The 22,311-nt window shown below is 27.4% G+C and overlaps 2 protein-coding genes and 2 long non-coding RNA genes across 11 annotated transcripts; 2 read left to right on the top strand and 2 right to left on the bottom strand.

The window, feature by feature from the left end:
• Positions 1 to 401: 401 nt before the first annotated feature.
• Positions 402 to 6,565, top strand: LOC107065908 (syntaxin-6). 2 transcript variants are annotated; one of them, XM_015320011.2, is made up of 7 exons: positions 407 to 767; positions 1,475 to 1,674; positions 1,993 to 2,087; positions 2,192 to 2,251; positions 3,118 to 3,350; positions 3,461 to 3,555; positions 6,410 to 6,565. In XM_015320011.2, the coding sequence occupies exons 1-7, from the start codon at positions 733 to 735 to the stop codon at positions 6,484 to 6,486; spliced, it is 795 nt and encodes a 264-aa protein (XP_015175497.1). In that variant the 5' UTR covers positions 407 to 732; the 3' UTR covers positions 6,487 to 6,565. The 2 variants fall into 2 exon arrangements, with proteins under 2 accessions (XP_015175496.1, XP_015175497.1); XM_015320010.2 differs by lacking the exon at positions 6,410 to 6,565 and having other exon boundaries at positions 402 to 767; positions 3,461 to 5,673.
• Positions 549 to 1,458, bottom strand: LOC149030735 (uncharacterized). The gene is made up of 2 exons (XR_016178451.1): positions 888 to 1,458; positions 549 to 805 (listed from the first exon to the last, which is right to left on the bottom strand). It is a non-coding gene; the product is annotated as an uncharacterized LOC149030735 (long non-coding RNA).
• Positions 6,566 to 7,605: 1,040 nt separating the features above from the next.
• Positions 7,606 to 22,138, bottom strand: LanB2 (laminin subunit gamma-1). 7 transcript variants are annotated; one of them, XM_089178068.1, is made up of 29 exons: positions 21,965 to 22,138; positions 21,215 to 21,395; positions 20,505 to 20,585; positions 20,020 to 20,046; positions 18,631 to 19,044; positions 16,553 to 16,811; positions 15,749 to 16,050; positions 15,269 to 15,474; positions 15,075 to 15,178; positions 14,250 to 14,438; positions 13,909 to 14,134; positions 12,928 to 13,184; positions 12,671 to 12,843; positions 12,465 to 12,597; positions 12,165 to 12,389; positions 11,892 to 12,080; positions 11,636 to 11,821; positions 11,342 to 11,544; positions 11,043 to 11,258; positions 10,692 to 10,962; positions 10,439 to 10,617; positions 10,221 to 10,351; positions 10,011 to 10,121; positions 9,727 to 9,925; positions 9,403 to 9,640; positions 9,116 to 9,291; positions 8,863 to 9,045; positions 8,683 to 8,800; positions 7,606 to 8,600 (listed from the first exon to the last, which is right to left on the bottom strand). In XM_089178068.1, exons 5-29 carry the CDS (start codon positions 18,790 to 18,792, stop codon positions 8,365 to 8,367), a joined length of 4,872 nt encoding a protein of 1,623 aa, XP_089034194.1. In that variant the 5' UTR covers positions 18,793 to 19,044; positions 20,020 to 20,046; positions 20,505 to 20,585; positions 21,215 to 21,395; positions 21,965 to 22,138; the 3' UTR covers positions 7,606 to 8,364. The 7 variants fall into 7 exon arrangements, with proteins under 7 accessions (XP_089034194.1, XP_015175490.1, XP_015175491.1 ...); XM_015320004.2 differs by lacking the exon at positions 20,020 to 20,046; XM_015320005.2 differs by lacking the exon at positions 21,215 to 21,395.
• Positions 16,510 to 17,804, top strand: LOC149030734 (uncharacterized). The gene is made up of 3 exons (XR_016178447.1): positions 16,510 to 16,650; positions 16,715 to 16,798; positions 16,873 to 17,804. It is a non-coding gene; the product is annotated as an uncharacterized LOC149030734 (long non-coding RNA).
• Positions 22,139 to 22,311: the final 173 nt, after the last annotated feature.

Genomic DNA, 22,311 nt, shown 5'->3' with positions numbered 1-22,311 from the left:
ATTTATATAGTAGGATTTTGTAACTCGATGAAAAAGAAAATAATTTAAAACGTTATAGTGTAACATAAAAATTACTTTAGTTTTAAGAATTAATATTTACAATGGCCTCAGTGAAAAATTAGAAAAAATTGATTTTATGATCTACTTTTAATACCGATTACTTATATTATATATAAGATAAATGTTCATTAATATTTTTACTCATGTTACTGTCATAACTACCAGTAATTCTATATTATAACAATAGTATTGCATTTAAAATCTTGGAGTATAGATCATATTAGTTTAGTGTTTCGTCGCGTAGTGTCGCATGGTCGATCGTGTACATAAATGTGAACTGTGCGTGTATATATGTTGCAATACGAAATCAATATTAAACCGAATTCTAGAGAGAGAGAAACGTGTGAGTTGCGCACGAACATTAAAAATCGAATAAATAGTCGTCTGCAGTAGCAGCCGAAGTGGACGTCTGCAGACGGTGATAACAGACAAGTATATAATATCAGAAAGTGTCCGACGATTGTCGTCGTCGTCGTCGTTGTCATAAATTTTTTTTTGTTCTTCTCCCTCCTTTTAATTCCACCCCTTATCGTAAACGTCGTTCCAGTTTTACGTGTAAAGTTGGCTCGGAAGTTTTAGAATTTCCACCGATGATCGTCAAATCACGGACGGGGATTTCTGAAGGAGCCGTGTGGCGGCGAACAAAGCCGCCCTTACAAATTTAAAGAAGGAATGACGCTGGAGAATCCTTTCTTTGTCGTCAAAGAGTAAGTTTCATTTCTAATTAAACGTCGTTGTTCGAAATCTGCAATTAAAAAGAAAAATAAGAAAACATTAGCAAAGTATAGCGCTCAGATTTGACAGCTACATGCAAATATAGAATATACCACGTTCTTTTGTTTTAAAAAGAATCAATCGGATTATTAGAATATTCTCATTTGTCAAGAGATTAATTTTTTATCTCCATTAAAATTAATTATTTTATCGGTATATATATATATGTATTAATATACAGTTTAATATATAGCGTACAAATGTTAGATATTCTTATTAATGTTTGCAAGAAAAATGTGAATATTATTTCTCGGTAAATAGCTACGATGTTTCACGGACCGTGACCACACGCTTAATGATTATGTACAATTGTGTTATTTGCAAACGTTACTTTCAATACGATGTCAACAATCAATGACATTACATACAAGTGTTTCTGTTTGATTTATACTTAACAAAGAAAAAGAAAATTATTTACGAATAAGAAACGAGATAATTCGTAAAACAATGATCATATTTCTCGAATAGTAAATTTAAATCGATTCTTAAGAGAATCGAATTATCGTTGTTAATCAAATTCGATAAAGTAATGAAGGATGAAATATTTTAGTTTTACATTACGAAAGATTAATTAATTTAAATATAATTTTTATATATATATATATAAAAGAGAAAGAATCCACGGTTTAATTTATTTCAGCGAGGTTTGCAAGGCTCTAAATAAGAATCGAGGTTTATACGGCCGCTGGACGGAATTACAAAATGTCGTTACCAGTCCTACAATAAACGCTGGAGGGGGAATCCCGATTTCGCGCGAAGAATTGGATTGGACGACGACAGAGTTGCGAAAAGCTCTACGCTCAATTGAGTGGGATCTCGATGATCTAGAAGACACTATTTATATCCTTTAATTACTAAAACAAACAAACATAATCGATATTATTCATATTATTTTTCTTTATTTCGTTTAAAAGTACAATACAATAGTAGTATTTACTTTTTTAGTAAGATTTTTAAAGATTTTTAAAAGAAAAATCATTTATTTATATGAAAAGATATATATTTTGAATATTAAAATTTATGTTTCTCTCATTTGACTCGCGTATTCGAAGATTATATTTAAATTTTCTTTATCGGCAAGACTAGGTTATAAGTTTTTTAATTACAGTATTTTACAATAAAAAATTATTATGATCTTTAACATATGCAAATTTATACGTATAGTAGAGAAAAATCCAACGAAATTTAAGATCGATAATAAGGAATTAAGCGTTCAACGAAGTTTTATCGAACAAACACGTGAAGAAGTAAAGGTAAAATTAAAACATAACAAAATAAAGTATTCTCTCTCATAAAAATCTCTACACAAGAATGATGATGAAAGATGAAACACAATTACCTTTTCTTTTTGTTATAGATTATGAAAGATAAGATGAATTTAAGTAGGGGTAGAGACCGTGATAGCACGGCCAGGCAGGTACGTATAATAATTGTACAATCTATTTGATTTTAAAATCACAGTTATTTTCTTTTTTTTCTTTCGATAAAACATAATTGAGTATCATATTTTCATTAGTTTCATAAATATAGCTCTTTTGATTAGATATCCTATCAAGAATGAAAAGATTATCAGCTTATCTTTATTGGAAAATGCAATTTTTATAAATCGCGACTAAATATTGATGAAAATTATTTTTCCATTCTTTGTTTAAATATTTTTAAATATTATTTATATTTTATTATAAAAATAACAAAAACATACTAAAAAATTTTCAGTAAAAAATACTAATATTTTTATTTTTTATTTTGAATAAATACGATTATTTGAAATGCACCAATCAGTGATTAAGATCATACCGCGTATTTTGTTCGAACTTCCTATGAAATATAGTTAGATAATAATTGTTGTGATTGGTTCCACAATGTTCCTATATGTTACTATTTCACTATTGTCTGAATCAGCTGTGATCAATACAAATAATTGCGCAAGAAACGATGACATGTGTCAATTTTATTAATTTATTTTTATATGAAGATTAAGAAGTAATCGTTAGGAAATATGACTAGTTCATGTGTTTAATAAATAATGAATAATTGATAATAAAAAACAAAAGAATTAAATTCATTTACATATTTTTCTAATAATTAAAAAAGTGTATATTGTTATAAAACTTGATTAATTTGCATATAATTTTAAGTATATGTATTATGAGTTACGATAACGAAAAAATGGTTTATACGGTAAATGTGATATTTCATATTTGTATAAAAGTGTATATTATTTGTTTCTGATGTTAAAATGATAAATATACAAAAACAATATTATTTTAATTAATCTTTCAGCCTCTTTTGGATAACAGTCCCGCTCGAGTTCCCGTTAATCATGCTTCGACTAAATATAGTAAGCTTGAAAATGAGACTGATAGTCCAAACAGACAATTTCTTGGGGATACGTTACAACAACAGAATGACACAATGAGACAACAAGATGAACAATTAGAAATAATTGGTGAAAGTATTGGTACACTGAAAACAGTGTCCAAACAAATCAATTCGGAATTAGATGAACAAGCGATGTAAGCTTACAATATAAATTTATATATAATTGTTATACAATTATTTAGTTTTAATATATATAAATTTCTATTATTAATGTTAATAAAAATGGTTTATATATGAATTACAGTATGCTGGATGAATTTGGTAATGAATTAGAAACAACAGGCTTTAAGTTAGATGCGACAATGAAGAAAATGGCTAAAGTTCTCCACATGACTAACGGTAATTATAATAATTACATACCTGCCCCTACCACAGCTACATCTACTGTATCCGATCTTACCTCTAAACCTTCTTCTTTATCTTCTTTATCAACTACAATAACCAACTGCTTCTTATGTGCTGGAGATTAGATGTGTTTATCATTATTATTATTATTATGATTATTATTATAATACCATAATTATTCAGTAGAAAAATGGAAAGATTTCTTTTCCATGAATAACAATTATTTCAATCAGAAATCATAGTAGTTGAAAGTATACAAAAGTAATTGCTGAAAAATTATGGAATTTTTCTTATCTAATACAATTGACCAATGATATTATTTTTTTACAACATTCTGATATCTCTACTGCATATTATTATTATTATTATTATTATTATTATTATTGATTTTAAAATAAGAAAACACCATTTTGATATTATTTTAAACAAAGTCAAATATTTATCTATTTTTGCACTCTCTTTTTAAGATTTATCTGGTTTAATATTTGCATTAGTAAGCCAAGCAAGCTTTTATTCTCATTTTAACATTATTCTTCTTTTTTAATTTCATATTATTTTCAATGTATATTATTGTATGCTCAATATCCTCTGTTTGGTGTTAATAGTAAACTATATCGTGATTGTTATATTATACATGCAAGATACAGGATATAATACTCATGTTAGTATGATTTTTCAAAAAATGAGTCAATAATGTAGAAAAAAATTACATGAGTCGATTAATTTATATTGCAATTTGTCGGATATAATGAATTTTCATTTATATTATTATTATAGTTGTTAGAAAATATGAAACTTAGAAGTTAGATATTCGTATTAGGGAAGAGTATCCTATTTTTTTGTTTTCTTTCAATTTATTAAGTTCCTACTATATATATATAAAGTGTTTCAAAATATTCAGGTATAATTTTAGGGATAGTTTCAGTACACTAAAATAAAAATAAAAGTTTATATAATCAATCTACTTAATTATATAAATTTTTTCTTATTATTTTAGTATACTGAAATAATTTCTGAAGTTATCTTCATATATTTAAAAATGACAGATAATAATGTTAAAAAAAATGAAGATGAAAACAAAATGATATGTATTTATGAAGTCCTATAATTGCAACAATTTATTTTTGCAAAAGTAAATGTACCAAATGACTATTAAATACAGTCATCAAGTATTTGAAGTTAATGATAATGTAAGAAAACAAGATAAAGAGAAGGTATACTAAATTAGCGTGTAATTTGCTTAATTGTTCAGGTGAAAATACAAACAGGTTTTTTAGAGAAGGTTTATTATTATTTAACCGTTTTGTATAATACTTGGCCAAATTTATAGTTTTAAATTGAAAAAAAAGGACCACTTATAATATGTACTTAGAAATGATACTTTTTCTGTAGATATAGATTAAAAAGAAATATACATAATTATACATATGAGAGTACTAAAGTAATAGTTATATATACATATATATATATTAAAGTGCAATAAGCATTACACGATGTGTGTTAAAAAAAAAAAAACTATAAGCAGTAACAATAAATCTAAAATACCGTTGACGTAATATTTAATAAGAAGAATAATATATGTAGGTAAATTTAAAAGGATATAGTTAATATTTTGTTGAATTAAAGATGAATAAACAATATACCAATGCCAAAAATGTAAAAGCATATTTGTCGAGCAGAAGTTTCAAATAGAAACGGGGGTAAGCGGAAATGCTTACGTACCTGATATAACAAGATTTAATACAAGAAACAATGACATGCATAGCAATTAGATAAATTTTCTATAATATTTCGATATTGGAAATACCTCAGACACTTGTACTTCCAATCTACACAATGTGATATAAGTGATTTAAAGTTCGTCTATTTAAAAGAAAGATTTCGGTGGGTATTTAAATATTGAATGTGTTTGTCTCACTCTCTCTCTCTATCTTAGTATAAAAATTAAATGAAATATGTACATACATACATTTCTAATCTGCTCAATGAAATTATTAACATTTAAGATGAAATATTTGTATGTATGATGATTGAGATTGATTGTTTCTTTAAAATACAATAAATTGTTAACGAGTGTCGGATATTTTAGAAATTACAAAAAAAAAAATAGAAGTGTCTATTTAGGACAAAATTAAAGATATGTGTATAGACCATTTTAGAAAGAAGAATGAAAAAAAGAATAATAAAAATATTATAATCTTATGAGACTTCATATCAAAATAAAATGATATTTCAATATGTAAAATTAGTAAAAAATAATAGATTATGAAAGGAAAAAAAATAACAAAAGAAAAAAAATTAAATTTAGAAATATATACTAAAATATATATTATTTAATATATACATTGATGTTAAAAAAATATCATCAATATTTTCCTTATCCACGAATATAATATATGCACGTTCAAATATTAATATTGAACTTGTATTCAATTCAATTTTTCTAATTGAAAGATTTCATTGATTCGAAGTATTAATATATTTTTGTTTTTTTAAATAATGACACCTATTATTCTTAATATTAAATATTTCAAATATTTATTAAAATGAAATCTTTCAATAAAATATTTTTCTTGATTATCTTTCTTTACATTTATCTCAAAATTAATATTACTGAAACTAATATCTTTTTAAAAATGGTTTTGATGCATGTGAAAATGTTTATGTACACAATGTATTTGAAGAAGGGCCAAATATAAAATGAAATTTTGCTTTTACTACTACTCGTATTCCAGATTTTTATTGCCACTTGCTATTTAAAAAAAAAATAAAATAAAATAAAAACAAAAATCATATTTAGATGTATTTATATAAGTGACGCATGTGATGTTACTTTCGTTTGTTTTAGATCGGAGACAATGGCTGGCCATTGCAGTGTTGAGCGCTATATTGGTATTAATAATCTTTTTGTTTATAATAACATGAATTTCTTAGATTTTATATTTCCTGTACAAACGATTGGTTCTTCTTCATAGGATTCAATATAGATTATAATTAAAAAGAGTTTATAATTTTTTCTAATTTTTCGTTTCCTTGCTTTGTGTTTCTTCCTTTTTGTTGCATATATTTTTAACGACTATATTTTATGATAATATATAAATATATATATAAAATAAAAGTATACTTACATTAGAAGAGTTATATATAATAATTTTTCAAAGTTTCTTTCTCCCTCAAAATTTGAATAATGAATTTGTATTCAATTTTATTTTTGTTCATTTTATTTTTATTATCGAAATGCAATAACAAACGAATATAATTGATAAATTAAAATTTTTTCTTTTTAATTAGATCTTAGATTGTCTCATCGTTATGTCAATTAATATTATATGTATTTATATATTAATTGGCACTTATGTTATATAAAAATTTATTTTACTATATACTACTTTTATATATATTTGAAAAAATAAGTTGTATATAGTTGAGATATATATATTCAATTTTAAAAGTTAATATATATATTATTATATCGATGTGTTTTTGTTTAAAAAAAGAATTAAAATAAAATAAAACGTAATGCCAAAATCATAACATAACAAAACAAAAAAAATTACAATAATATAAGAAAATATTCGCGATAATGGTAGATTTAACTTGGTATCCAAGGTGTAACTTGGTATAAATTTCAATTGAACATCTTAGCATTTAATTTTCCTAATAATTTGAGATAAATTTTTATAATGTTAAGACTACTACGAATAGATTATACTTTGTATATAAAATGATTTCATTTAAATGTATATAATGAAGAAGTTATATAAAATTAAAAAAAAAAGATTTGTGGACATCCTAGTTTGGACATATTGTATAAACTATATAAAGAAATCTTTGGTGTAATGTTTATTATTGCAATCATTTGCTTTTAGCGATAGCAAATATGTATTTAAAAAAATAATAAAAAAAGTAATATGAAAAAGCTTTTTTTGTTTTAACAAACAAAAATAATTGAATATTAAATATAATATTATACGACTTTAATAACTCGTAGATACTATAAATGTTGCAAATATATTATTAAAAGTAATATGCGTTGTCACATAATATTATATGACATTATACGTTGATTCTATTTTTTTATTCTTTATGCTACTACACTTATGTGAATTCTAATTAAGGCACCTTTTTAACGTATATGAAAGTTTGATAATTGTTCTTTTAAAGAATACCTAAATAATATGATAACTATCTGACATATATAATCCTCAAAACAGGATTTCTCAAAGTGTAAGTTTGCAACCACCTTGTACAGAGTTGTGTTACAAAATTGTAGAAATTTGAGTAAAATTACAAAATTCCTTTTTTCAAAATTAACACTTTATATACCACCATTTTCAATATACCTATTTCTACCACACTAGTCAAAATGATGGTGCATAAAAAAAATGCTTTTTGTGGCTTCCAGTCTTTATTTACTTTTAAAAAATAACAAAATTGTTTAACAATAATAATTTTAATAGATAAATGGATTTATAGACATTTTTAAATAACAAAACACTTAATTATTTACAAAACTCAAATGTTACAACATGAAGTAGAAATTTTGAATTAAAATGGCGTCAAAACCAGTCAAAATGACTGGTCTGGTATATCTAGTGTTAACTAAAAACCATTTTAGCAATATTAAATACATAGTATGTTTATGTGAGTTTATGATAATATAGAATATTTTTTACTTAGTTAAAAGAGATCGTCAAGTGGAAAAGTTTGAGAAATCCTGTCATAAAATAATAAAATAATAAAATTCAAGAATTGTTTTTATACTCAAATAGTGCCTCTTCAAGTACATACTTACATACTTACTTATGGTTCTAAACGTACACGTTTGTAACAATTTGTAGGCAAAGCTTTTCTTATGTCATCAATATTTTCAACTTCTATTCTTAATCTACTGACTTCATCTTCATAATTTTTAACCCATTGAGTTTGTGTATTTTTAGCATCAGTTAATAACCTAATTCTTTGATCTAAATTAGCAGCTTTTATTTCTTTCTCTGCAGCTGCTAAACGTTCTTCCAAATTATTTAAACTATTATCATCTGTGCAAAGAAATTTTCTTTGATTAATTATTATATAAAGTTCGTATATTATAAAAAAAAAATATAATTTATGCACACTGACCTATTTCAGGAAGATCTTGAAGTTCTTTCATAATTTCAGCTATGTCTGACAATGCTTTGTCAACGTATGTCAAAGTTAAACCTACTTTGTTTTTGGCTTGTCCAACTTTGTGATTAGCCTATAAAATAATTTTATATTCATTTATTATTACATTTAAATTATAATTATTTCAATCGTTACCTCTGTAGTAATATTCGAATCTTTTCCAATTTGAATTTCATAATTTTTCATTAGAGAATCCGTAGCATTAACTCGAAGATGTAAAGTTTCTGCTTCTTTGCCTAAACGCAATGCATCTAATTTAGTTGCATTTGCTTGTTTTCTAATATTTTCAGCATTTTCACTAGCTTTTTCAGCATACGCCTAAGATAAAACGAAATAAATCAAACAAATAAATTTGATTTTACCATTTGTTGATTAATTCTAAGTTTACCTGTGCATTTTGTGCTTTTTTATGAGCATTTATCGCATTATCTTCAGATCCTTTTAATACATCATTAAGTTGAATTATTTTTTCTATCGCATCTTTAATCATTTGCTCAATTTTTTCCGTACTCTTCAATGCATCTTGAGCTTTTATACGTTCGCGTTGTACCTCGTCGTCAAATTCTAAATAAAATAATTAGTTTTTTATATTTGATGTAATATTGTATATAACTTTTTTTATATTTGACCCTACTTGATGTAAAAAAAATGTGATCAAGATTTAAGACATTTTACCTCCTAATTTTTTTAAAGTCTCTTGCGCTTCTTTTAACGTTTGGTCACCACGTTCAACAGCGTTATTTGCCGTTTCATTTGCACCGTCCAATTCTGCTAACAATTCTGCTGTAACTGCTTGTTGATCTTGCGCTTTATCTAACAATTGTTCACCATTTCGTACTTTGTCAGTCATTTCTTTAATATAATCCTCATTTTGTTGTAATATCAATTGTGCTTGTTCTTTTAACCGTAATCCCTGTTAAAAAAATAAGACAATATAAAATTGATATAAAAATTATAATGCAACGAGTAAATAAATAAATAAAGGAAGAAAACATTTACTTCGTTGTTAACAATATCCACTTGTCTTTGAAGCGAGTCAACATCAACGGAAGGAAGAGAAAAATATAACACAGATAAACCTAACGCTTCCTGAGAAACTGCTGATGATTTAGCACTTGCAACTGCTGTAAGATTTTTTACTTCGTTCATACGATCTTCCAACATATCCAATTTGTTTTCTAGTTCTCTTAAGACATCCCTGATATATAATAGAAAATTCAAATTTCATATTACTTTCATTGTATCAATGAAATATCAAAAGAAATTTAATAAACAATACATACGTCATATTGGAATTTTTAGCTATCGCTTTTTTAGCAAGATTATAAGCTTCCAAGGATGTATTTCGAGCTTGTTCGGCCAGCATATGAATTTTTTTAGCTTCGTTGGTATTACTGTATAAAAATGAATATCAATAATATTATTACTCATCTATATTATTCATAGATTGTTCTTTTTATGTAGATATGATATGAAAGAAATGTTTTACATACAGATCGGCTAAGATACGTGCTTGATGTGCAATGTCTGTCATCTGTTGATTTTGTTGACCAACTTGATCGGCACGTAATTTAGCTTCCGTTAACGCCGTTGCTCCGTCTGTAGCTAAATAATCTTCTGCATCCTGTTATTATTATTATTATTATTGATATGTATATGTTTAACACAAATTGATTTATAATATTGAAATACGAATATTTCATTAACTCACAGTTAACTGATCATGTATTTTATCTAATACTATTTCCGCTGTATTAACATTTGTCGATCCTTCAGTAGCAGTCTTAAAGGTTTCAGCAACTGTTAAATTAACTGCTTGCGAAATAAGACCTATTTCAGTCAATTGGCTATGCAATTCATCTAGTTGCTCGGAGAGTGTTTTATTTCCACCTTAAATATTCAAATTTTAGTATCGTTGCAAGAAAATAATATTATTTATATAAATTTTATAAATTGCTATTTACTTCCAGATTCTTGTTTGGTGATGTCCAATAAATTCTTCACTTTGTTTTGAACATTTTTCAATACATTTTCAAATACTGAATCTTTTATGACGGTCGGGCTATTATTAATCTTTTTAAGAGTATTATCTAATTCTGATAAACGTTGTCTATGTCTATCGACAGCAGATTTAACTAGATTATAACAATCAGGACAATCGACGCAACCATTTTGTCTGTTGTATTTATTTTCCTTACACCGATCGCAACGTCTTCCTTCTACGTTTGTAAGGCACTGTGATCAAAATAAAAAATATACGTATGATTAATTAAAATAAAAGGATTGTTATAAATCAAATTTGTGTAAAAACGTACAGGACACTGTCCACTGGCATCACACTGAAGATCTTGCGATCCAATTCTATCACAATCGCAAGGTTTGCAACCTTCCCTGCTAAAACCAAATTGATATGGTAAACAAGTATCACAACGTTGACCAGTTATTCCAGGTCTACACTGGCACTGACCATTAACAGGGTTACAAGTTCGATTATAAGATCCCTCTAAATCGCAATTGCAAGGTGTACATCCCTAAAATATTTATATAAACATGGCCTAAACTATTTCATGATTTTGTGCATATTGTCTATTGTCTTATTTAATTATGCATTTACCTCGCCACTCAATATATGATAATATCCGTCCTCACATTTATCGCAGTTTCGTCCTATTACATGAGGCTTACAGAGACAATGACCTACAAGTTGATCGCAAGGAGCAACTCTTCCATCTTCGAGTTCAACTGTACCTGGTGGATAACACTGACACAATTTGCATCCATCTTCTCTGTTATCAGACAAAGCATCTCCATAATAACCTAACGAATGATTTATTAATGCTCATTAAAAACGTCATAATTAATTATTAAAATATTGTAAAGTTTGTTACAAATTATTTTGTTAATATACCCGAAAGACATTCTTCACAATGGAAGCCAGCAGTGTTATTGACACACTTCAAACATTCTCCAGTTTCATGATTACAATTTCTTACTGCATTTAAATCAATGTTATTATTACATTCACAAGGTCGACAAGCTATTCCTTTCTCAGGATTACCAAAGTAACCATCTGAACAAGTTTCACATCTTGGTCCTAAAAACAAAATCCAAATTAATATCTCATAACTTGAATATAAGAAGTAAATACACTTATGATAATTCACCTGTTCTTCCTATTGGACATTCAGAACAAATCGGGTCGGGATTATTACCGAGAAGAATACAAGGACCGTTATCAGGACACGGGCATGGCTTACAATCGTTGGGAGTACCTTTTAAGGGATATCCGTAATATCCCCGACTACATAATTCACAATTACTTCCAGCGGTATTGTGTGTACAAATACATTCACCTGTTATATATTAAATCATAAGATATATAAATAATTTGATAAATAAACACCAAGTTTAATTCATATTACACAATATCTACTAACCCGTTTCGGCTTCGCAAATATCCGCATGACCGTTACAATTGCATGGAACGCAAAGAGCGAAAGGACCACCATTTGGTGGGTCATGGTGAAAACCGGGTGCGCAAGATTCACAAAATTGACCAACGTAACCGTGAGGACAATTACAGTGTTCAACCCAATCAGCAGATTCGCCGGCAGCACCGCGAAGTGCGGTTTCCAATTTAACGTCGTCGAGGGAACCTCTACCTAATATACGATAAATATGATTTTAAAAATCATTCCTTTAAAAAATATTTCTTATTATTAAAAACAAATTTTTACCTTGATGCGTGTAAGTTCCACGTATCTTTATAGCGGTCAAGTTGGAGAGAATTGACATGAAAGCTTTTGCAGATAATCTTGGTTGCCAACCATACTCGCTGTGCTCGTGTAATCTGAATCTATATTCTTGTGCCTATAGAAAATATTAATTACATTACATTCCATTTATAAAAATACGAATTTAAAACATTGTCAGTTTTGTTTACCGTAACTGTTGGCATACGATTTTTTTGACCAAATATCGGTTGCGTTATTTGTTCACCATTTCCACCTTCTAATATTACGTCGTGTGCAGTTGGAGCAGGACCTGCTTCTCCTATCCTTAAAGAGAACGATAAATCTTGATTGTACGATGCTCTTTGATCTCCGAGAAATCTGTCTGTAAATAATAACAAAACAAATCAATATAGTCCTTCTTCTACTTCAAAAAATAGACTCCATTGAATATAGATAGATAAATTACCAGGTGCAATGAAGTAAACATTGTCACGATCTAACGCAGTTGCGTATATAGTTTGTGTTACAGGATCATAATGAACGGGTATTGGGTTTCCTGCTACAGTAGCTGACCAACGTTCGTTTCCTCTGACAAACATACTCTCAATAACAACTTTTGAGTAACCAACAGCAGGCATACATATGGACGAATGACCATAACAGAAACATGGAGTACAACCAAATTCATTTTCCAAAGCTAAATTAAAGAAACCTGGTCGACACCTGTTTAACAACGTATAATTAATAATTTGAATGCGCGAATGATATATATATATATATATATACGATATTATCATAGTTTAGGTATACAACTTTGTTCCCGTCGTTTTCCTATAGATGGCATTAGCATTTTTAGCACGTGTTCTTTCATCTTGTTCCATCTTGTCAACATAACCTGATAGTAGGTAATATACTAACCACCAGTACATAAACACCAGTAGTTGATTTGTATTTATATCATATAGTTATTCCTAATTAGAAATGTCAGAAAATAAGCCGACTAGACGTCATTTACGAGAGATGTTACTTTATTTTTTTAATTCTAAAATGACTGCAGCTGAGGCTCACCAAAAGATCTCAGATATTTATGGTGAGAAAGCTATAAGTAAACAATCATGTTATGAACGGTTTCAACGCTTCAAGAGTGGTGATTTATGCACAAAAACCCGGCATGGTGGTGGAGGATAAAAAGTTATTAACAATGACAAATTGAATCTTTTTCTCGATAAAAACAAGTATCGAAATCAAACGGAGTTGGCAAAATCATTGGGAGTAAGCCAGCAAGCAATTTCAAAACACCTAAACAAGCCGAGAAATAAAAAAAAATGAAGAAAAAAAAACTTAAGAGAAAAAGAAAAATTAAGTATAAAAATGGCGGAACTAAAGTTGCATGCCTAAAAAAAAAAAACAAAGTTATAAATAATTTAGTTTAAACAATAATACTAACTCTCGACAACGTTTTCCTTCGACATTTTCTTTACACACGCAAACTCCGGTAGATGGATCACAGTTAGCTGTATTTGCTAGTGAACCTGCTACATTACATTCACAAGATGTACAACCAAGGGATCCAAAATTGTAGAAATTGGCAGCACAACGATCACACTTGTCGCCTGTTACACCTGGCTTGCATTGGCATTTACCTTCACTGTTGCATTGTAAACTTCTCGAACCTAAAGCAATTATATTTTCACTTTTAATTTGATGTAAAGTTATACAATCATTGTTACTGTTCACAACACATTTTGTTTTCAATTGTATATCGAAAATAATTATTTCAATTTTTACCAATTTCGTTGCAGTTGCAAGCTATACAGTAACTGTCTTCCGGACGTTGATAAAAATTCTCCCGACATCTTTCGCAGTTAGCACCGTCTCGGTTAGCTCTGCAGTCTAAACAATGACCGCCGTGACCGGTTGCTTTATACAACTCTTTGTCAAAATAACACCTTTCGGAATATCCGTTACAGTTGCATGCTGAAATGAACACACGTAAAATGAAGACAAATTATTTCAATCTTTTATAAATTTAATGAAATATCTTACTGTACACCGGGTACCACGAAAATATTCCATCCCAACGTGATGCCATACACAACGTTAAAATGTTTGTTATCAATACCACCGATATAATAATCACCTTCATTGTTAGTATAATTTTTTAAATTAATTTTTTTTTTCAAATAATTTGTTCTTCTAGTTTGTTCATTTTTGTATAATGAAATGTTAACGATAAAAAAAAATAAAGAAATGTAAGAAAGAAAGCAAATATCTTTCAGCTAGTATTGCGACGTATTGTATAGAACTATGAGTCTTACTGAACAGGAAGAAACTACATTATATGCTCTTACACTGTGCACAATATCCCCCACTTGAATGCACCTAACAGACGTAAAAGGTAAAGTCAGTTGTGTAATGTCAAGCCGATCGTTGAAGGTATATACGTTCTTTCTCTTAAGAATTCAACTAGAAGAAACATACACACGTCTTCTTCTTATTCATTTTTTTTTTAATTATTTTTACAAAACTCATACTAGTTTGTCTACACGATAATAAATTATAAGATAAATTACAAAATTTATATTAAAAATAATGTTAATATCAAATACTTACGTTTACATTCGTGAGCATCAGTGGTTGTTGCACGCCCCCAAGGTGCATCGTTATAAAATGGTAAACACTCGTTACAATCTGGACCAGCGGTATTATGCTCGCATCTACAAACATAATAATATTTTTAAAAATGACGTTCATTTGATAGTAATTCAAATGATAATTGAATATGTATTTATAATTTTTTATATTACCTACAAACTCTTCGAGTTTTGCCATCAACACTTGTACTGTTAACACATTGTCCAGCATGACCATTGCAAGCACAACGTGCACCAACTGCAACATCGGCAATTGCATAATAATAAGATTTTAAAACCTGATCATCACCGAACATCTCGTCACCAAACGTGTTTAATCTATCCAAGATGATCCTTATGTCAGTTGCTTGTACCCATTCCTAATAAATAAACATTTTCAAAATTATTTTATATTTTTTTATTTTTTATTTATATGAACATTTATGTATTGGGTTGGCAAGAAAGTAATTTCGGCTTGCATCAATAAATAGCGTTATGTTTGTTTCGTTATTCTTTTGTTAATATGTTCGAATTTTTTAGTTATTTAATTTAAAGTTCATTTTTTGTATAGAAACAATAGAGTTTTATTTCACACTAGAAAACCGAAAATTACTTTCTTGCCAACCCAATACAATAAACTTAATATTGTTCTACCTGTAATGCTGGATTGGTTTCAAAATAATATGCCGAGGGACGTCCTTCCAAAGTAGAAAAAGCTACTGTCCCTTTCGATAAGGGTGAAATGTCCGAATACTCGGACGTACAAAGTACTCTCGTATCATCACCACGTACGGTTTCTTTAGAATCTGGAAGCTCATAAGTATCTCTGCAAGTAGCCGAATAATATTGATAAGGCTGCCAAGGTGAATTTTCATTCTTCCTTTTATGTATACCCCAACTTTCTGGACGTGGTGATTCAAACAATACTCTAACGTACGTTATATCGAACGTTTTACCTTAAAATATTAAAAATATCAATCATTATTTTGATTATAATTTAAAACTTCATTTAAAACAAATAAAATAATGCATATAAATACGTAAATAATATTTTAATAATCTGTACAAATAATTTTATTTGTTTTAAACCTCTTAAATATTACACACGTAATTCAAAAAGGTAAAGAAATTTATGAATTGTAATAGTTTGAAATTAAATTACAATATTTATTATATAATTTTTAATATCCCATGTAATTAAAAAATTAAAAGAATCGAAATGTAGAACTTTACAAAATACTCATACAACATCCGTTATTTTACAGATTCTACACCCACGCAAACAAGAAATGCTGTTTCCTCGTACGATCAAATCTTTCATACCTCTCGAGTATTTTAACAAGCAACGTTTACAAATAATAATAAATTGAAATGATTTATTCGATTATAAATCCTTTTCTTGAAAAAAAAAAACTTCAAAATCAAATAAAATAATATATAATGAAATAATAATGATACCTAATGGTAGTGTTAAAATAACTTGATTTGGATATTCGATGCCCTCGTACATGGTCTCTGATTGCCACCAAGTTGCATTGTCATTATTATCGTGATCGGTAAGAAAAGATGCTGGATGATCACCATATCGACAAATTTCACAATAATGCCTTTGAATTCCAGTTTGTTTGCAAAATTCTGTTGGTCTTTCCTCTCCGCACGTGTTCGTTACTTCCATTTGTACGTTGAATGCAGCATTTTCGAAGGGTGGTATACATCTCTGTAAAAATATAAATAAATTTAAACATAAGGAATAAAAATTTAATAACAATTTATTTTAGCAAAAAATGATTCATTAAAATAATTTTTCTTCAATGGTTTTTATTAAAATTAATTAAAGAAGAAGAAGAAAAAGAAAGACAAAAATGGCCGTCGTACGAGTTTCATAAATTGTTAGTCAATGCAAGTGATATAAAAATATATTAAATAAAGAATAAAATAGTTAATTAACTTTCAAGACCTAAACAAAAATTAGATACAATTTAATTTAACAATAATAGAAACAATAATAAAAAAAATTAAAATAATCGAAGTTTCAAAAAAAAATTGTGTTAATTATTGCACGAAATATAAAATAACTTGCATAATTTTCCTAAAAAAAAAGATAAAAATGATAAAAACAATAATTAAAAAAAGTATTTTTCATTCATGTTTTTCTTATCTTAACATAATCAATTAGAGAAATTCGCACATGAACCGATTGATCTTTCGTTATAATGTAAAAGAGGAAGATTGAAAAATCACATACGTGATTATTATATTATATTTATCCTATTCTCTTTTTTTTTCTTAAATATTTGCTCATCAAATTTATTAGATATTCAGCAAACAAACAAAAAAAAGAAAAAAAAAGAATATATTTGATAGTCACGTATCTATCACACATTATCATTCTTCTATGTTATCTTAAAAAGTTCGTGTAACTTCGGACCTTTTTACGATAACCCGTCGTTCCAATTCCCTTTTAGGAAAAAGCGTTACATATATATATATATGTATCTTAATAATCATGAATAACCAGCAACTATTTTTCATCTTTTAATCGAATTCATTTATATATATATAATATATTTCATTCCTTCATATACGAAATACTACGAAGATCAAGATTGCACTAAAGTCATTGACCACGAATAATTTCTTTAGCATATTTTCTATTTTAGATAAATGTAAATTTCCTAATCGTAATATAAACCCTACTATTTTTTTTATAAAATATTATAAAATAATTATTATTAATATATTATTATTATTATTATAAATTTGTATATTATATTTAATATTATAAAATACTAAGGTTTATATTACGATTAAGAATACGTTACTCTTTAATTATTAAATATTTTTCTATTTAATTTTTTAATTTATAAAAGAAAAAAATGAAAAATATTTATCGTAAAAATAAAAATCAACTATGTAATACAAGCACAAACAATAAAATTGATGATAATAATAAATGAAATGAGTTTCAATTCGAGTTATTTTTTTTACCCGCGCAAACACACATGTACGCACACATACCTATAAAAATATGATCTTATAACCGTACGTGAAACACATGGTAAAAGCCATGTGTTCACCCTGTGACCCGACATTACAGAGATTCGAAGAAATGAAGATAGCTCGGATTTAGGTTTACAGAAACCTCTTCTTGTTCGTTCATTTTCTTTTTTTATTTGTTCATTATATATATATGTAATTAACAATAAACAGTTAAAACGTGAATGCAAATAATGTAGATAAATGAAAGGAGTGTTCCAAAAGTTGCCTTACTGAATGAAACAATTAGAAATATTGGTTTGTAAGTATTTAAAAAGTTACAGTATTGTAGATCCATATTTTTTAGTAATCCTAACTAAAAATGTATATCACAAAAAATAAAAAAAAGGTATTATAATTTGATTAATAAACCATAATTATATTGGCTTTGATTTTGTCTGTATTTTTTTCCTTCCTCTTGGTCATTAATACGATTTTTGTAACACCTTGTATAAATATAGTAAAAACAAAAAAAAAGTTAATGATCTCATTAAACTAACCTGTGGTTTCCCTTCAGCATCATAACATTTATCCTCATCACGATTGGTAGGTGGCCACCGGGTATACAATTCATCGGATGGATCAGGATCAGCCAATACCACGAAACTGCACGTGGTACCAACGAATAAAACAAATTTCAAAAAACTTCCGTACATTTTCATTCCCCTTTTTAATCTTCGAATCTTCTCTTCAGTCTATTTCTTTTTTTCTTTTTAATTAAATTCGTCCGGATATCACAGGATAGCACAGATGCACCAAAATACGAATCGCGATGTTTTACGCACCATTAAAACTGTTGGACCATTATCTCGATTCACTTTTAAAAGTAACTTTTTTTTTTCTTTATTTTTTGAAGATTAGAGTAGTTGAATGATGTCATCGATCGGATCCATGAGGATCGATGATTTGTTTTCCTATTTAAAAAAAAAAAGAACAAAATGAATGATCGATAGTTAAATGTTTCTAATTTGAAAAAAGCGCGCGAAAATATACTTTCTTAAATGTATTTCCATTTATATGAATAAACGAAAGATCGAATATATAATTTAATTATTATTTTCAGTTTATTATTATGTATATTATTCCTATTTAAAAAAAAAGAAAAAAACAAAATGAATGATCGATAAGTTAAATGTTTCTAATTTGAAAAAAGCGCGCGAAAATATATTTTTTTGAAATGTATTTCTATCTATATGAAAAAAAACGAAAGATTGATCGAGTATATATAATTTAAATACTATTTTCAATTGATCATTATGTATATTAATTTTTACACGAACTTTTGTGATCTGTGCGATAATATAAATATATATATATATATATATATATATATATATATATATATATATATATATATATAAAATTTTCCTCGTTTAATTTGTAAATGAAAATACATGAATGAGAGAAAATCTAAAAGGGGAAGAACACGCGCGAATGTAAAACAACTCGAGATAACGAATGCTATTCATGCACAAATCTGAAGAACGTCTGAAGTGAAGTTTTATGTTAGTTACATGAACTAATATTTTTAAAACTAGGTATCATAAAGTAATTTTAACAAATATAAGAATTCAATCAAACTTTTGAAAATAATACGAAAATATAAAACTGTCTCTTAGTACAGTCAATAAAAAAATTCGATAAGCATTTAAATCTACGATTTAGTAAAAAACAGAAGTACCCTTTGTTTCATCTTAACTTGAATGCAATAGAAAAAGAAAAAACAAAAAGGGGAGAAAAAAAATAAAGAAAAAAAGAAATAGAACTGGTCCACGTTATCTCTGTTACGACTACGAAAGATTTTCATAGGATCTTTAACCGCCTACGAGTAGAAACATATCTTCATTTAGTGGAAAAATAAAAATAACTAAAGTTTCGAATGAATTTACCTTTTTAATAAACACGAGTCGATATATCTAAAAAGAAAAAAAAATAAATAAAATTAAAATAAGAAAAAGTAAAAAGGAAGAAGTGTCAAATCTACTGCGAGTAGATCACGATCTTATGTTACGTGGGGGAGAGGAGGGGAGGGAAGGTTATTTGTTAGTGCATCTTGAAACTACAAGGAGTACAGTGATCCTGAAAGTGCAATGGTAAGAAGGGAGATTAAGAAGGAGAAAGATAGAAAGAGTAAGAGAGAAAAAGAGTGAAAGAGAAAGAGACAAAATACGGATAGGACTCTTAACAGACACCGTGTGTGTATGTTAAGTGAGGGAAAGAAGAAGAGAGAAAGAGATATACACACATATAAGAAAAGAGACAGAGATATGAAGACAGAGAGGTTTTTTTAAAATATCATATAACACTAATAGAAACGATTGGTAATATAACTACTACATTCCAAATTAAGAAGAAACTAATCATTTTTTCTAACCTCTTTGTGCTAATGAAGTCTCCAAAAAATGTAGAAATAAAACGTTGTCCCTTTCTTCACGGTACAAGGCTGCGAACCAAACTGAAATATAGAAGATAAAAGACCTGTGACACGGACGCGTCCGATGCTGGAGCCGCACTGTCGAACATCGGTGCTTTCTTTCTCTTCCCCCCCCGCTCCTTTCTTTCTTTCATACTAGTAGTTGCGCATGCGTTCTACCATGCGGTAATACATTAGAAGCATATAAACCTTCTAAATAGATTCTAGCATGCAATGTTTTATTATACAATAAAAAAATATTTCTATTATTTTAATTAAACAAAAAGACAAAAGAAATATTCTTTTTTATATATAAATTGACCTTTAATATGGTCGCTTTATCGAATTATGAAATTATTAATTTTTCTTTTTTCCCAGATATTCGAAGTACCGGCATCCTTAACACTTTTCTTTAACATTATAAAATAATAATTTAAATATTGTAATTTTATTAATAAATCAATGTAAGCAATGTAAATAATTGTAATTGCATACTCGATGTTAGTTTTGATTTATTTGCAAAATTTTATTAAATATTGTTAAGAATATTTAATGCAAATTAAATGTTATTTAAATTGATTTCAAATAAACGAATATATGATTTAATTATTAATTCTGCGGATATTTATTCTCCACATTTATTTGTACATAAGATTCTTGAATATGCTTACACACGGTAATAATAATCGTTATCTGACGCGAACGGAAATACGAAGATGATTAAATAGAGAACGATGACTTCTTCTCACGTATTTTTCACTATTTCAAATGAGTTCTAATTGTCTCTCTTTCTCTCAATATTATTCTTTTAAATATTTTGATAAATAAGAAAGTTTTTATATATATTTCGTGCTATTTAAATAATATAAAATAATGTTAATTTATCTGTATCACATTATTTATGTATTAATATAAATCAGATTTTATATATATATAAATGTTACTATTTTTATAAAAAATAATAATTATCATGAATGTTGAAAGTCGGATGTTTCAGCAGATATATTTTTACCCGGAAATGCTAAATGATACCATAATTCTCCAATATATAATATCTTTCATATCATGTATTTAAAAATGTATCATATATTAACAAAATTATAGTATTTATATATATATATAAATACTATAATTTTGTTAATATATGATACATTTGTTAAATATAACTTAATTAATTTTTCTATTTCACAAAACTATGAAGTTATCAAAATTATTAGAATCAAGTAATGTTTAATTAATAATAAATGCACAATTTATTTTTCTTTTAAGTATTTCATAAAATAAAATAATTTCTTTATAAAAATAACCGATGAAAACCTCATAGATTTATATAATAATTTAAAAGGAAAATAACGTTTCATTATTTTTATTTAAAAACCTAACCTAAGAAAAATTTGGAAAAATTCATGTCAGAATTTTACTTTTATCTCAATCGAAAGCTTCAGTTTAGTTTATAATTATTATTATTGGATAATTCTGCTATCACAAAAAAATAATGAGTTTTTTTTTAATATTACTACACATCAATTGACAATCAAACATCAACGCTCCAGATTTGTATGCACATCAATTGAAATGCCACAATGTGTACACTGTTGGTTATGAGCAATTTTGATTGGTCAAAGCATGGAGGATAGATACCAGGAGTCCGAACGTAATGTTGAAAGAACAGCTGACAGCATCAATCTAGAGGACAGATATTTTGCCGGTAGGGCACGCTACTTTTCACAGAGTACTCGTTTAAATACTTACGCGGGAAGTCTTGTTG

Source organism: Polistes dominula, unplaced genomic scaffold (genome assembly GCF_049000335.1).
Source record: "Polistes dominula isolate Pdom_NZ unplaced genomic scaffold, Pdom_raw_medaka contig_77, whole genome shotgun sequence".
NCBI classification, from domain to species: Eukaryota; Metazoa; Arthropoda; class Insecta; order Hymenoptera; family Vespidae; genus Polistes; species Polistes dominula.
Note: the sequence above shows the minus strand (reverse complement) of the source record. Positions and strands in the feature narration are given on the sequence as shown.

Coding starts and splice junctions, on each gene's coding strand:
- LOC107065908 (XM_015320010.2), top strand. CDS start 733: ATGACGCTGGAGAATCCTTTCTTTGTCGTCAAAGA. Junction 768..1,474: donor CCTTTCTTTGTCGTCAAAGA/GTAAGTTTCATT, acceptor AATTTATTTCAG/CGAGGTTTGCAAGGCTCTAA. Junction 1,675..1,992: donor TGATCTAGAAGACACTATTT/ATATCCTTTAAT, acceptor GCAAATTTATAC/GTATAGTAGAGAAAAATCCA.
- LanB2 (XM_089178068.1), bottom strand. CDS start 18,792: ATGAAAATGTACGGAAGTTTTTTGAAATTTGTTTTATTCGTTGGTACC. Junction 13,185..13,908: donor GAAGGAAAACGTTGTCGAGA/GTTAGTATTATT, acceptor GTTGTTAAACAG/GTGTCGACCAGGTTTCTTTA. Junction 12,598..12,670: donor ATCGTATGCCAACAGTTACG/GTAAACAAAACT, acceptor TATTTTCTATAG/GCACAAGAATATAGATTCAG.